Raw genomic sequence first — 14,030 nt, forward strand, 5'->3', positions numbered from 1 at the left:
TAGAAATTGAATACTTTATTTGTGATGTTGCAGAGAAAAAGGAGAGAAACATCTTGTGTATAAGAATAAACATTACAGGCTTACAGAGTATACAAACATTGTCAAACATCCTTTGTTCAAATCAATACTAAATTTAATGCCACAGAAATAGGGGTTCATTATTTTCTCATAATGAAATAATTCCTTTGCAAGTTTGACACTGCACAGAAGCTTGCCAGAATCAAGATTTAGCCAGATGTTTCATGGACTGAATCTGAACTTCAAATTAGATTTATGTAGCCACCATTTACTGAACACACAATAAATTACGCTTACAGCTTTACATATAAGGAAAAGTTGAAACAAGAGTCTAAGTTGGATCCAGACATATATCATGCTTATGGATCATCAAAATTAATGGGACTTAGGTTAACACACATATTCTAAGTCTGGAGTAGTAAATGTTATATTTCATATATACTCCATTGCAATGCTATTTTAAACCATTCCCAGAAAGTAATGTTTATCTGCTCCTTGAAAGCTACTTTCTAAAAAGATACTTGTTCCTTAGCCTCCTTTTCCCTACAAATAACAAACAGAAAGTTACTTGACTCTATGTGCCACACAGTTGTGGTACTGTTAGTGCCAAAAGACACAACAAAGATTGACTCTGAAGGAGAGGATTTAATGGCCAAGACATTATTCTATTAGCATGATCTTATTGGACTTCAACTCCCATGAGATGAAAACTGCTAGTTGTAATGGGACATCATTTTGATTTAGACAGGGGAATCTGCAATATAGGTGCCCAGTTTTTACGTATAGATCAGCACCTACCTTATGACATTTTAAAATATACAATCAGAAATCTTTATTGCCTGAACAGAACAGTTTTAGTCATGAAAACAGGATGAAAAGAGTCTATGGATTTATTTATTTTCTTAAAGGTATGTTGCTCATTTGCTCTCAATGCAAACATTTTCCACAGTAATTCATAAAGCAAGATGCTCCATCCAGTTATCTACTTCAGATGGCAAAGGAGAGAATAAGGAGGCAGTCCATTGCTACAAATTTATTCTGAAACCTTGCTTTAAGTCTTTATCACAAAAGAAGATTTATGTTTGCCACATTATTACAAACTGAGGATTTTTTTTTTAGTTTCTACTATTATCAAAGTAGAGTATGTTCTGAGTCATTTTAAAAAGCAGGCCAATATTCTGGTATATAAACTGTACACAAACAACAACAAAAAACAAGGCACTATACATTTTTGGGATATAAATTTGGATTCAGTGAGATTCTCTAGAAATGCATATGATAATTCTTTGTTCAGTTAAGCAGATGAAAACAGCTCTGAGAACAATACTTTTGCATTTAAAAACAGAGAGAGAGGGAGGGAGGGAGAGAGTCCAAGATAAAATAATAAGTCTAGCTACTTTCCTGGAACTTTCTTTACAAAAATGTTGAAAATGAATAATACAAACTGCATTGTTAAATACATCCTTCTCCTATGCGTTTACATAAATACAAATCCTGTTGAAAATCCACAGCTTGAACAAAATAAAACTTTACAAAAAGAGCATTTTCAAAACCTAAATGACACGTAGTGTGAGCAGCCAAAGGATCGGCTACCAGAAAAGTTCCTGCTCAGAGTACAAAGAAAATAATTTCTAAACATGGCCTGTACTTTGGAGTTCTTGCCCACAAAACGTCTTCCAAAGATGCTTCTCGCACATTTACATTATGAAATGACTTCAGAACATTATAGCAGAACCTAGTAACTTCAAACAGAATCTCGCTTTTGAGGGTGAAAATGGGCATCCTACGTTGGCCAAGAGGTGCAGAAAATGTCAGGGGGTCACGTTCCACTCCGGCCCATGATTACAATTCTGGCATTTTCAGAAAAGCCCTTTGGCCTTTTTGAGGTTCACCTGCTTCCAGGAAGGCAATGCGTTGTATTCTTCTCTAGTTAACTGTAATCCAGCCTAGACATGATTAGAAAGAAAGAATTTTGAAAAACGTAGACAAACATACAAAAAGAATACAAAACAGTCAGTTACTTCTTCTAGTTTACCTCAAAGTCCTCATCCGAAAGGTAGATTTCAAGATTAAGTGGGTCCACTCCTTCAGGAAGAGGCCTTGCTAAGAGATCAGCAAGTGGATAAAACTTTTGGCATAGCTTGGCCAGCACATCTTCTACCAGGATGATCTGATTAGAAGCTTCGGCATCCTGAGGAAGAACCGGAGATCACAGAACAAAATAACCCAAATAAGCAAAAATAATCTGAACCAAACAGTTTTACATGGAGTTTGAATTCTTCAGGGAAGCAAAGCTGTGGGGTTATCACCCCCAACTCAGCCAAGTAATCTCTACAGAGAAATCATGTTTGTTTGTTTATTTGATTTGTTTACTTAGAATAGAATAGAATAGAATAGAATAGCAGAGTTGGAAGGGATCTTGGAGGTTTTCTAGTCCAAGTTATAGGGCTCCATTCTGCATCCTATCCAACATATTTATAAATACATAAGATTGGCAAATTAGAAGAAATATTTATCAAATTTTCAAAAAACTGAGAACGTTACAGATATACTGTACAATAAGCAGAAAGTAGCAATGTGACTTTCAATAGAAACAAATTCATAGTCTTGTATTTGGATCAGAAAAACTAGAGACATAAATATAAGACTGGGGAGCCATACTGATCAGCAAAAGGATCAGAGAGTCTTGGTGATATATATAACCTGAGAAAGAGCCAACACTGTTATGGAGGTGGCGGGGAAAAAGGAATGAAATCCTACACCGTATAAACCAAGGTTTTATGACAGGATCAAAAGAAAAGTTTCTTTCTATTCGGCATTTGTCAGACCACATCTAAAATATGGTATCCTGGTTCTAGCACCACATTTTGGGATGGGCCCTGAACTACCAGAAAGAAATATGGTAACAGAGGAAAAATGTAGAGAGAACAGTTGGAGACACTGGCTATGTTTAATCTGGAAAAAACAGATTTGTGGGAAGACACCATACGATAGCTGTCTTCAAGCATTTGAAGGGGTCCCATATAGAAAATAGCAGCTGGCTTGTTTAATTATTCCAGAATATAGGAAAAGAGCAGCTGGAACTATATTGCAAGGAGGCAGATTTTGATTGAACAAACAGAATTTTCTACTGTAATAGCTTTCTGACAGATGGCTTTGAAAAGGGAGGACATCCTTTTTCTGAAGATGTTTAAAGAAAGCCTGGAAGGCCATCTGCCACGGATGCACTAAAAGTGTGTGTGGGGGGGTTGACCTGGGCAGGGAGTTGTTTGGGTTGGTCTCTATGAATCTTTACATCTTATGATTCTATAAAAAGATCTGTGGCATCGTATTATTTTTAATTGGCTCAGTCTTAAGTTTCATACTTTATTTACAAATTAATATTCTCCCATTGTTACCTTAAAATTTTATTGCAGCCTACGTATTTCTAAATAAAGCGCTCCATTATATTACAAAGGAAAAGGTGCAACCATCACAAACTCCAGCTTTCCACAAACAAGAAATCCATTTCCTGAGAAAGATAAGGAGTAACCCCTGGCCCTCTATCTAACAGCCTTGAGTTTACTGTTGTTTTAGCACTAGTATATTTCCTTGAGCCTTGGAAAATTAATGAATAGGTAATAAAATCTCAGTTAGAATCCACCCTCTCCTTATTGTTTTAAACTCACTGCCCTGAAAAGCTTCAAGCACTTTATCCTAGTTAACCCCCTGGATTTTTGTGCCTCCTACCATGATGCTCCAGCATGTTCAAATGCAGATAAAAAAACCGAGAAAGCTGAAGAGAAAAGTTCATTTACCATTTCGGTGATTTCAGCAATGTCATCTCTGTGTTCCCAGCTGGGAAACATATTAGTAAATGTCAAAGGCTCAAGACCAGCATTGATTAGGTAAGATTTAGGAGGATTCTTCACGTTCTTTCCTATACATTAAGAAAAAAGTGTTACTTACAAAATAAATTATTGTTGATATTCCCTCTTTACTATTCTGAATTATTTATGAGCAAACCCAACACCAAACACTTTATATTGCAGTAGACATTTCAAACACAATGATTTTTACATATATATAACACTAAAGAGGCTGAAACCAAATTATTTTATGGACAGTGGGAAGCTGCTTGACTGCTTCAAGAATGTGTCCCATGCCCAACTTCCCCAGTTTTCAATACATAAGTAACATTAATAAATTATTGTATGTGAGGCATCGTAGATGTGGATTCCTTCCTCAGATAGATCTAACCAGATTTATCTTCCTGCCTTTGGATGGGATCAGGTTATTGTTTTGGCCTTCTATATTTTTCCATTTCAAATTTTTCATTATTATAGTTGGCTGCATACTTAGCTAGAGGTTTAGACTGGATTTGGCATTTTTATCCACCTATCGACTCCTCTCAAGAACATGGAATAGGCAGATATTATTTTTTGATGGTATTAAAAGTATCATTGCAAGATGTAGGCAATAATAATAATAATAATAATAATAATAATAATAATAATAATAATAATAATAATAATGATTATTATTTAAGATGTAATCTTTGATTCGATTCACAGTCTGTGACTGGTTAAAAACTTAACAGTTCAAGTCCTAACCAAGGACCCAAGAGCTTCTAAAGTAACAGTTTTATATAGGCAGTTTTGAGTAAGGTGCTTTTTTTCAGAATATTGAGGTCTGATAAATTCAAAATTTCCATGTACCTAGGCAGCCTTTTGGGTATTGCTCCAAGGGCTCCTGTTACTATTGGTACAATCATTGATTTCCTCTTCCACAATCGCTCAACTTCAATTTGCAAATCAGTCTTTTGTTATTTTTTCTACTTGTTTCACTTCAATTCGTGCATTTTTCTGGTATTGCAATATCAATGAGCCAGACTTTTCCACAATTGTGATGTCAAGAGTGTTGTGGGCTGCATCTCTGTCAGTTTGAATCCAAAAGTCTCACAAGAACCTTGTTTGGGGTGCCCAGTAATTTTTGCTGCATTTGATCCCAAACTTCAAGCAAAGCTTCCAATGTATGATTTTGGCAATTTGATCATAATGTTGTAAATAACCAGTTTGTGAGATTTTGTTGCAGCATTATTATTATTTTATTGTTGTTATTATTATTATTTGATTCAGAGTCTAGGACTGGCAAAAACTTAACATTTCAAATCTCAACCAAGGATCTAAGAGCTGCTGTTATTTTGTTATTATTCTAAACTTTTATTCATGAAACGTGAAACTCAGGCAACTGCTGCCAGTGTCCTAAGTATTGACCATGTATCTTCTTAAAATGTATGTTGTTCTGAGTAGAGCAGTTTTTTGCAGTTCCTTTGATGTTATTGTAGGAAGCTGCAATTTCTTGATGTACTTTATAAAATTCTTGAACATAGTGCCAAGTGCCCCCATGACAATGGCCATCACTGTCACATGTTTCATCCATAATCAAGTAGTTTCGATCGCCATGTCAAGTAATTTCGTGATTTTTTTCCAGTTCTTTCTCTTCGACTCTGGCGTCTCCTGGTACAGTGACATCAATAAACTGTACACTTTACGAGGATTTAGCTATGTCTTCAAAATATTTGTCTGGTTTAAGATATGGTAACTTTGTCTAGATCCAACAATTTGCAAGGCACTCAGTCTTTAGACTATGATCTTTTCCTATTAGACATTCCATTGCAAGATGGAGGGGGTAGCTCTCCCTCCCTTGGAGAAGCAGAAAAGCGGAGATCGAGGATTTAGACATTCTAAAATATTCGTCAAAGTTGTGGATTGAATGGGGGTTTGCGACTTCTCTCCGGTAGAAAAAGCGGAATCGGATATTGGTGGGGTGATGCTGAATGTATATTTGTAAAATGTATGCAGAATGATTTACGCTGTTTAAACCCTGTTAGAAGGGAAAGTTTGATGAGATTATTTCAAAATAGAAGGTAAACTGATTCTTGTTGAAAGTATTATTTGAATATGTGGAATGATCCATGCTACTTAATTTTTATTAGAAGGGAAAGCTTGGTGAAATTATTTTGAGCTAGATTGTAAATTAATGTCTGCATAAATTTGATAGTGGTAAATATCAGAGAAGTAAGGGATGAGGGTAAAATGCATGCGGAATCTGGAGAGTCTACAGGAGGCTGGGGTAAATAACAAAGAAGCAAGAGACGAGAATAAAATACATATAGAATGATTTACACTATTTAAACATAAACAAAGATGATGCTGAATGTATATTTGTAAAATGTATGCAGAATGATTTACGCTGTTTAAACCCTGCTAGAAGAGAAAGTTTGTTGAGATTATTTTAAAATAGAAGGTAAACTGATTCTTGTTGAAAGTATTATTTGAATATGTGGAATGATTCATGTTACTTAATTTTTATTAGAAGGCAAAGCTTGGTGAAATTATTTTGAGCTAGATTGTAAACTAAATTTGATAGTGGTAAATATCAGAGAAGCAAGGGATGAGGGTAAAATGCATGCGGAATCTGGAGAGTCTACAGGAGGTTGGGGTAAATAACAAAGAAGCAAGAGACGAGAATAAAATACATATAGAATGATTTACACTATTTAAACATAAATAAAGATGGGGGGCTGAGCTTAATACAAAGAGTTCTTTTTTTTCTTTTTTTCTTTTCTTTTTCTTTTCCTTTCTTTTCCTTTATATAATTTGTATTTTCTTTTTATCTATTTTTTTAATATATTACTTTTATTTTTAATCCATACGATCATAAGATACTTTAGACAGAGGGCAGTGCCAGGTGTGGGCCCTGGGAAGTCGGGAGGATTAGGGATGGGGATTTAGGGTGGGTGGGTGGGTGGGTGTTAATATAGTCTCAATAAGAAAAAGAATGCACTTGTATACGGTTGTTCTTTTTTTTTTCTTTTCTTTTCTTTCTTTATATTTTTTTTCCTTGGTTTATTTTATTTTTTATTATACTATATTAATAAACAACAGTTGAATAAAGGAATACACCAAGGGGGGAGGTAGAGGGAAAGAAGAGGGAGGAGTAAGGAAGGAGTAAGGGGAATGTAAGGAGGGCGTGCTGGGAGTAAGGGGAGAAGGAAGGTTTGAGGGGAAAGGGAAGTAGGAGGGGAGTGTTAGAGGGAGGAAAGGAAAGTTGGAGGGGGAAGATGGGGTGTATGGAGGATGGAAGTGTCAGGTGGGGTTGTGAATGATGAGTTGTGTTTTCTTTTTTATCTTGTTCTATTTCTTTTCTTATAGCAAATATCCAGTATATAAGTGACTGTAAAATGGAATGTGAAAATGAATAAAATATATTTGAAAAAAAAAAAAAAAAACTGTACACTTTAGTTGTTGTTGTTGTAATGTTCATGTTTCAGAACACTTTATATGCTAAATTTCAAGAATCTTGATAACCAATCTTTTGGGAAATTCAATACACGAGCAGTTGGAAGAAAAATGAAATGTAATGTGATTCTACAGCACGACATTATTACATAAATAAAATGCTGTAATTTATTATACTCTGTTACAGACAAATATTTAACACATTCTGTACAGATATTTTCCCCTTATATCATAATACCAAATTTTCTGAACAACATATAATGCTAAAACGTTCTAAACTCATCAGAAGATATAGGCTATGGGTTTTTCTCTTTTTTTCTAGATATGATAATACTTAAAGAATTACCATTTTGTTGTAAAAAGGAAAAAAATGTTAATATGGAATTTGCTAGGTTTTTTAAAAAAAACATGTAAATGTCAAATTACACATTGTGTATGTAGCAGTTGGTTACTAACAATTCATTTGAATTTACATTTACTTTTTATGTTTAATTAAAAGTAACCTGGTGTTCACATATAGCTAAGGAAGGTGCTTGAATCTTGCAGGGAATATTCTATCACTCTCTTGTGTTTTCTAATCTAATATGAAGTTCCGCTAAAATTCATTTTGCTAGCTGTTCTTCATGTCCAGGACAACACAATTTTTGAAAGTAATGTATGATTCCCAACACTTATCTGCATAATCCAGTCCTGATTATTAGTCTCAAAAAAAGTATTAGGAGGGTGTGAAATTTCTGCCATTCATGGGTTCGAGAATACGCTAAGATAAACCTTCATAGAAGGAAATGTCAAGAATTCTGGGCTATTCTTAATCCTGCCAATGTTTTAGGAAGATTACTGGAGCGGTAAGGACTACCCATTGGGATAGAAAACTTAAGAAAATGTGTGTATGTGTGTATGTGTGCGTGCGCATACACACATACTCAGAACTCCCAGCCTTAATATTTTAAGATTGGGAATTAAGGAGATTAAGTTGCCACACACTTACTTCATAGTCGCATTGTTACATTGTGCATTCCTGTTCCACATCAATAAGCAAAATCCACCTTGATGATACTATTTTTGGCTGCCTATCTTTCTCTCTTCCTGGGCTGCATCAACACCATTTCAAACATACCTGTATTTATTATTACCTTTACAGTACTGTAGGACAGTCTCCATGGCACATTTCCTGTCTGAAGCCCACCGGATTCGGGCAGATCCTGCAATTTTGTTTTCCACTGGCCACCAACCTTGCCAGAGATATACTTCGTGGTGATTGTCAACAAGGAAGAGAACTGCACAGATTAAATGAATGTTATTTTTGAAAGGGCATTCCAAAGACTACACATACAGATTTCATATGACCTAAACCAAGATAGATATACACCTAGTCTGCACATTTGGAAGTTTCCTAAGTACCTGGGCTCAAAGTAACATTTACTGTGGTAATATTATCAAGTGCGATTCTGCAGCAATATGAAAGGGGTTGAGAGGATGAAGAGCTTCTCCACCCTGTCTTACATAACATGGACACTTTTTGGTATTGCATAAACTGCTATCCTGACCTGACAAATCGAGAAATCAAATGCAGGAAATTTGTTGCCTTTCCTAAAGTGGAATAGTGATTTCTCCTTGGATGTCTCAGAAGAAATTCTTATTTGTTTAGAGAACTGTCACTTTGCCTGTTGTTGTAAGTTTCATTTCTCCATATGGTTTTGGTGATGACAATTATAAATCCTTCACAAATGTTGTATGGTACAAAGGCTATAAAAATAATACTTGGCACGCTATTGCACACATATTTTCACTGTTTTCAAATCTAAACAAAAGCATCTTTCTAGAAACAAGGATTTTCAGATGTTCAACATATACAATTTCATAACATTATTTATCCTCCTGAGGTGGGGAACAATGGCCCTTTTATGACTTGTAGACTTCAACTCCCAGAATTCCTGAGCCAGCATGAAATCCACAGGTCCTAAAAGGCCATAGTTCCCCAGCCCTGCTGTACCCTAAATAACTTACCTGGCTGGGGGGCTGTGTAGAGGTCTTCCTGAAGGAAGGGCATGGAGTTAACCACGGAGGGGTCTCTTGATGGATAAATATACTCGGTGGCTGAGAATTCTCCTGATGAACTTCCAAAGATAAATAGGCGAGGTGTAAAATTAAACTTCCCAGGATCTTTAAAACGAAAAACAAGATGTTTAAATTAGACAATTTGGATGTTACATTTTTTTTCTTGTCCAAATCTTATATAGATGGATAATGGCAGTAAGTGAATAGGATTGGTAATGTAGATGTAAGCTCTTGAAAACATAATGTGACTGCCTTACTTTCATTGTACTTCTGACAAGGAGTAGATTTTAAATTAACTTAATATGGATGTAATAAATTGGTTTACTTTCTTTTAGAAAACAGATCAGCTGATTCACATTAGTTTGCATTTCCCCCCCAGAAAACCTTATGGAAATTCATGTCTATTTTTGTATATAAATTTCTGCACCTACGGTTTTTATAGGTTCTCCTACCTAATGAACTTTATTTTACTCTAATACATTCATTTTTGTATGCAGAATTTTAAAATCAAGATACTACTTGGGTTCAGTTAAAACATTTTACATAAAAATGTGATCCAATACATTTTGATCACATTCTTCCGTTTTTGACAGACACTGATTTTAAAAAAGATTAAAAGATCTTGGCCATCTTAAAGACATCCCAAGAAAACAACCCTAACCCTACCTTGCAACATGCAGTCATAGGCTTTTCGGTCTCTTCTTCCTAAGGCATCCCAGAATCCCAGTGGCTCTGTTCCTTCATCATATTCATGTATTGTCACTTTGCTACTACTGTGCAATCCTGCTTCCAACGGACATCTACAATGCAATTATCAGTCCGTCAGATTTAGAATTAGCAATCCAGCATAATTCATACCAAGAACCAATCATTTTGAGAGAAATCTAGGGAAAAACTCTCGCCCAGCTTCATCATCTCTCTTATCTCTTTTCATAAAAGGACATTTGCTCCCTTTTGCAAATTATGCTCACTTAACCACATGCGCTGAATTCATTTTCCAATTTAAGGACAACAATGCATTCCTTCTGAATCATTCCCAAGGTCCAGCATTCAGCTCTCTAAAGCACTCAATCAGATGCTGTGGCAAAGCTGTCTAACATATTGTGAATACGACTTTTTTTATAATGCTGTACTGACTCTGAATATAGAACTCCCATAAAAACCTCACAACTATTAAATGTTAATAGACTTCAAAAGTGGGATATAATTTGTTTTTAGCCCATTTGTTAGTAAACCTCAGAACTTGTGGCAGTTAGTAAATGCTATAAAGTAAATTATTCATTGTATGAAAAAAATACATTTTATCCATTCAAAATCTATTGCTAATAGATGTATAAATAAGTTTCAATTTTAGGAACAGATAGAGAAAAGCTTTACTTAATTCATCTTCTCCACACAATTAGTAATAGATAACTACGGAGCTGAAAAGCTTTAAAACTTAAAGAACAGTGGACTACAATTGGGAAGATCAAGGCTCAAATCCTACTTTAGCTTGTGAGAAGATCTTAAGGAGATTACGGCTGCTCAGCCTGACCTATTTCATGGGATTGTTGAGAAGCTAAATGGAACATTAAATTCATGTACAGTATAACCATCTTGAATTCCTTGGAGCAATGGCAATGAATAAAGATGACATAGAATGGTTTATTGACTTTGCTATTTTTAATTTTAATTATGTATGTATATGAAGTCATATCTGTATGGTGAAGTGGAAAAACATTTGAAGCCAGTTTAGAAATATCTTACATAAGTAGCATAATTTTAAATATTACCCTAGTGCATGATCATTTTTCATCCCTGCCTTGAGTTGACAAGTATGAGTTCTACAAATGCAGTCACAGACCAATAGTTCTACTACTTACTGTTCTTTTATTTTGTTAGCTGCTGTTCTTCCTACTTCCTTGGTATGTGGCTGGGCTTTGCAGCCATGCCACAAATAAATAAGGGCTTTGTTGATGTTGAGAACAATCATTGAAGTCCTAGATCTCAGGCTGCTACAGTGGCAGGCTACTTCAAGCAAGTTCCCTTCAACAGGAACTTCTCCTCGAACGCAATACAGTCGCCAATCACCTGCATTGAAAACACGTATTTATTATGCACTTGTCAAGCTGGCTCATAAGTTAATCTTCAAATTTTGCCTGGACAAATTAAAATCAGCAAGAACTGTTTATATAATGAATCTTCTTCTTTTTTTCTTGCTTTGCATTTTGATTGTAGATATGCCAATTCCACAATGATGATCTCCTATCTGAACAAACTATCAGGATCTCGTAAAAGTAGAGGTTAAAATTCAATAAGTTACATTATACTCAATCAAGCAAGGGCTTATCTATTTCAGAAATGTTTATCCACTGACTGGCAGTGGCTTATTCACATTTTTATAAGGGAACTTTATTTATTTATTAAATTTATATGAGGGGACTCTTACAAAATCCAAATAACAATATCAAAACAAAAAAACAATAAATACTGCCATTAAATAGCCAAGAAAGCAGCAATATACAATAGGGTAGATGTGGAATCTTCATTTAATCCACTAACTACTGTATGAAATGTCTCATTGGATTCCAAGGCCAATTGGCAGAACCAGGTTTTCAGGTTCATCCTGAAAGCCAAGAATATGTGTGAAGATCTCAACTTTAGTGGTACAATGTACTAGTGTACAGGAACCAGAGCAGAAATTTTTTTTCTCCTTGACCCCATCAGTTGGAATTCCTTGACTGGTGGGGTCCACAATCTGTCCTTTCTATTGATGTGGGAGGGGTGTACCAAACCCATTGAAGTGAGATAGTTCCTCAATTAACTTGGATCCATGCCATAAACAGCTTTGAAAAAGATAATACCTTGAACTGGATCTAGAAGCAAAGTAGCCACCAATACCAGGGGTATTAAGTAGGCCACCATAGGGGCTCCCAGAACTGTTAGCACTGCTATATTCTATGCCAACTATAACTTCCAAGTACTCTTCTAGGGGGTTCCACCACAAAACCGCGGTAGACAAAAGCGCGCTCGACGAAAGCGCGTACGTGATGTCATCACAGCGCGACGAAAACATCGCGCTGTGATCGATAAATGTAAAAATAAAGTGAAAACCTTACCCTAACCCCTCCAAACCTAACCCTAAACCTAACCCTTAACCTAACCCTAAATCTAACCCTAAACCTAATGCTAAACCTAACGCTAACCCTTAACCTAACACTAAACGTAACCCTAACGCTCTAAACCTAACCCTAACCCTTAACCTAACCCTAACCCTAACCCTAACCCTTACCTTTATGTGAATCGGCTTGCTTTAATTTTATTTTTATTTCAATTTTTAATTTTTTTCGTCGTGCTGTGATGACGTCAAATGCGCGTTTTCGTCGAGCGCGCTTTTGTGGACCGCGGTTTTGACGGGTCACGCTTCTAGGGTAGCCCCATGTTGGATTAATTGAGATGACCAAGCCCTGAGCTTTTCCTTGCTTTGAAGTTGGGTTATTTTTGGCTGAAAAGAATCACTGCCATCAATCTAGATTTTCATTTTCTTCTTCTTTCTCCTACCCCTTAATTGCTGTGGCTAGTCAGTTACTAAAAAGGCATTTCATATATATTTCACATATGTTCAAATGTATCAGATTTGCCCTAATACAATTTCACTTCCGGGACTAACCCCTAATTTTACACACAGTTCTTGTTTAGCAACTGGTTCACAGAGCAACTGTTCACAATTTTAGATGATGATGAAGAAAAAGTAACTGTAGGTTCAATCTTCATATTTACTACCTTTGCAGATCTGTAAAGGAAGGCTGAAGTAAAATAGTAAGCACTGCCACAATTTCATTTAGTAACCGCTTCACTTAATGATTATATTGCTGGCTAAATTGCAAAATGAGGACCATCTGTAATGGCTTCTGAAGTAGCATTTTAACTAAATAAAATGGCGAAAGGATTACATTTAAGTTTATTTATCACACAAGGTCACTCTCCTGTCCCTTCACATTTCAGCAAAACTATTGCAACAAGAAGCTTTTTTTTTTTTACTTTGCGTATTTTCTTCTTCCTCTTCCCTTCTTCCTGTGTGAACAATCATTCCACCTTGAAAACACTGGAGAAAACATGGAGGCTCTTTTCCTTGAAGAACTTGTATCTGAAAAAAAAGTGGTAATTGAAAATCACAACAAATTAAGATTTATGCAAGACCACAGTATAATTGGCTTGAAGGCAATATGTGGACTTTCCTACATATGGGCTTTGCACAGAATGTCTGAACTAAGAAAGGTTAACAAAAAACAAGCCTTATTTGTGGCTGCCCCAATGGGTTAGAATACTAATACTAATCCCATTAAACCCATTAGACCTATTAATGCTTTGCCACTTGTGCAATTAAATAATATTATTGAATATAGTATTGGTTGTGCGTTAATATTGAGCAAGTAAATTTTCTTGCATTGTTTACATAACTTTTAGAACTGCCCAATTTCTGAGCAGTTATATCAGACTCCCTTGAAAAAGTTTCATTCTAGTGAGAATCTTATTGTTGCTGGCAAATGCTTTGCTTTTATAGTTGTTCCCTGGCAACAGGGTTGTTCCCACAAAACTATTCTGCACGGGAAGTTGCCTTTCACCAAACCAAACGATCTGTTTATTTAGGTATTATTTATAATAAATGGGATGACAGTGATTCTCTACAGT

At 35.6% G+C, this 14,030-nt stretch overlaps 1 protein-coding gene across 18 annotated transcripts in view; it reads right to left on the bottom strand.

The window, feature by feature from the left end:
* Positions 1-14,030, bottom strand: part of SVIL (supervillin) — a 172,524-nt gene continuing 158,494 nt past the window's right edge. For all 18 annotated transcript variants that reach the window (XM_087712569.1, XM_087712568.1, XM_087712560.1 and 15 more), the window contains 8 exons: positions 13,380-13,485; positions 11,222-11,429; positions 10,026-10,159; positions 9,309-9,464; positions 8,435-8,578; positions 3,816-3,937; positions 2,054-2,209; positions 1-1,964 (listed from right to left, as the gene is read on the bottom strand). In XM_087712569.1, the coding sequence (XP_087568695.1) occupies positions 1,878-1,964; positions 2,054-2,209; positions 3,816-3,937; positions 8,435-8,578; positions 9,309-9,464; positions 10,026-10,159; positions 11,222-11,429; positions 13,380-13,485 (1,113 nt within the window). In that variant the 3' untranslated portion in view covers positions 1-1,877. The remainder of the gene's footprint in view (positions 1,965-2,053; positions 2,210-3,815; positions 3,938-8,434; positions 8,579-9,308; positions 9,465-10,025; positions 10,160-11,221; positions 11,430-13,379; positions 13,486-14,030) is intronic.

This window comes from Thamnophis sirtalis, unplaced genomic scaffold (assembly GCF_051295495.1).
Source record: "Thamnophis sirtalis isolate CommonGarterSnake01/CBP01778 unplaced genomic scaffold, rThaSir2_p1.2 scaffold_4, whole genome shotgun sequence".
NCBI classification, from domain to species: Eukaryota; Metazoa; Chordata; class Lepidosauria; order Squamata; family Natricidae; genus Thamnophis; species Thamnophis sirtalis.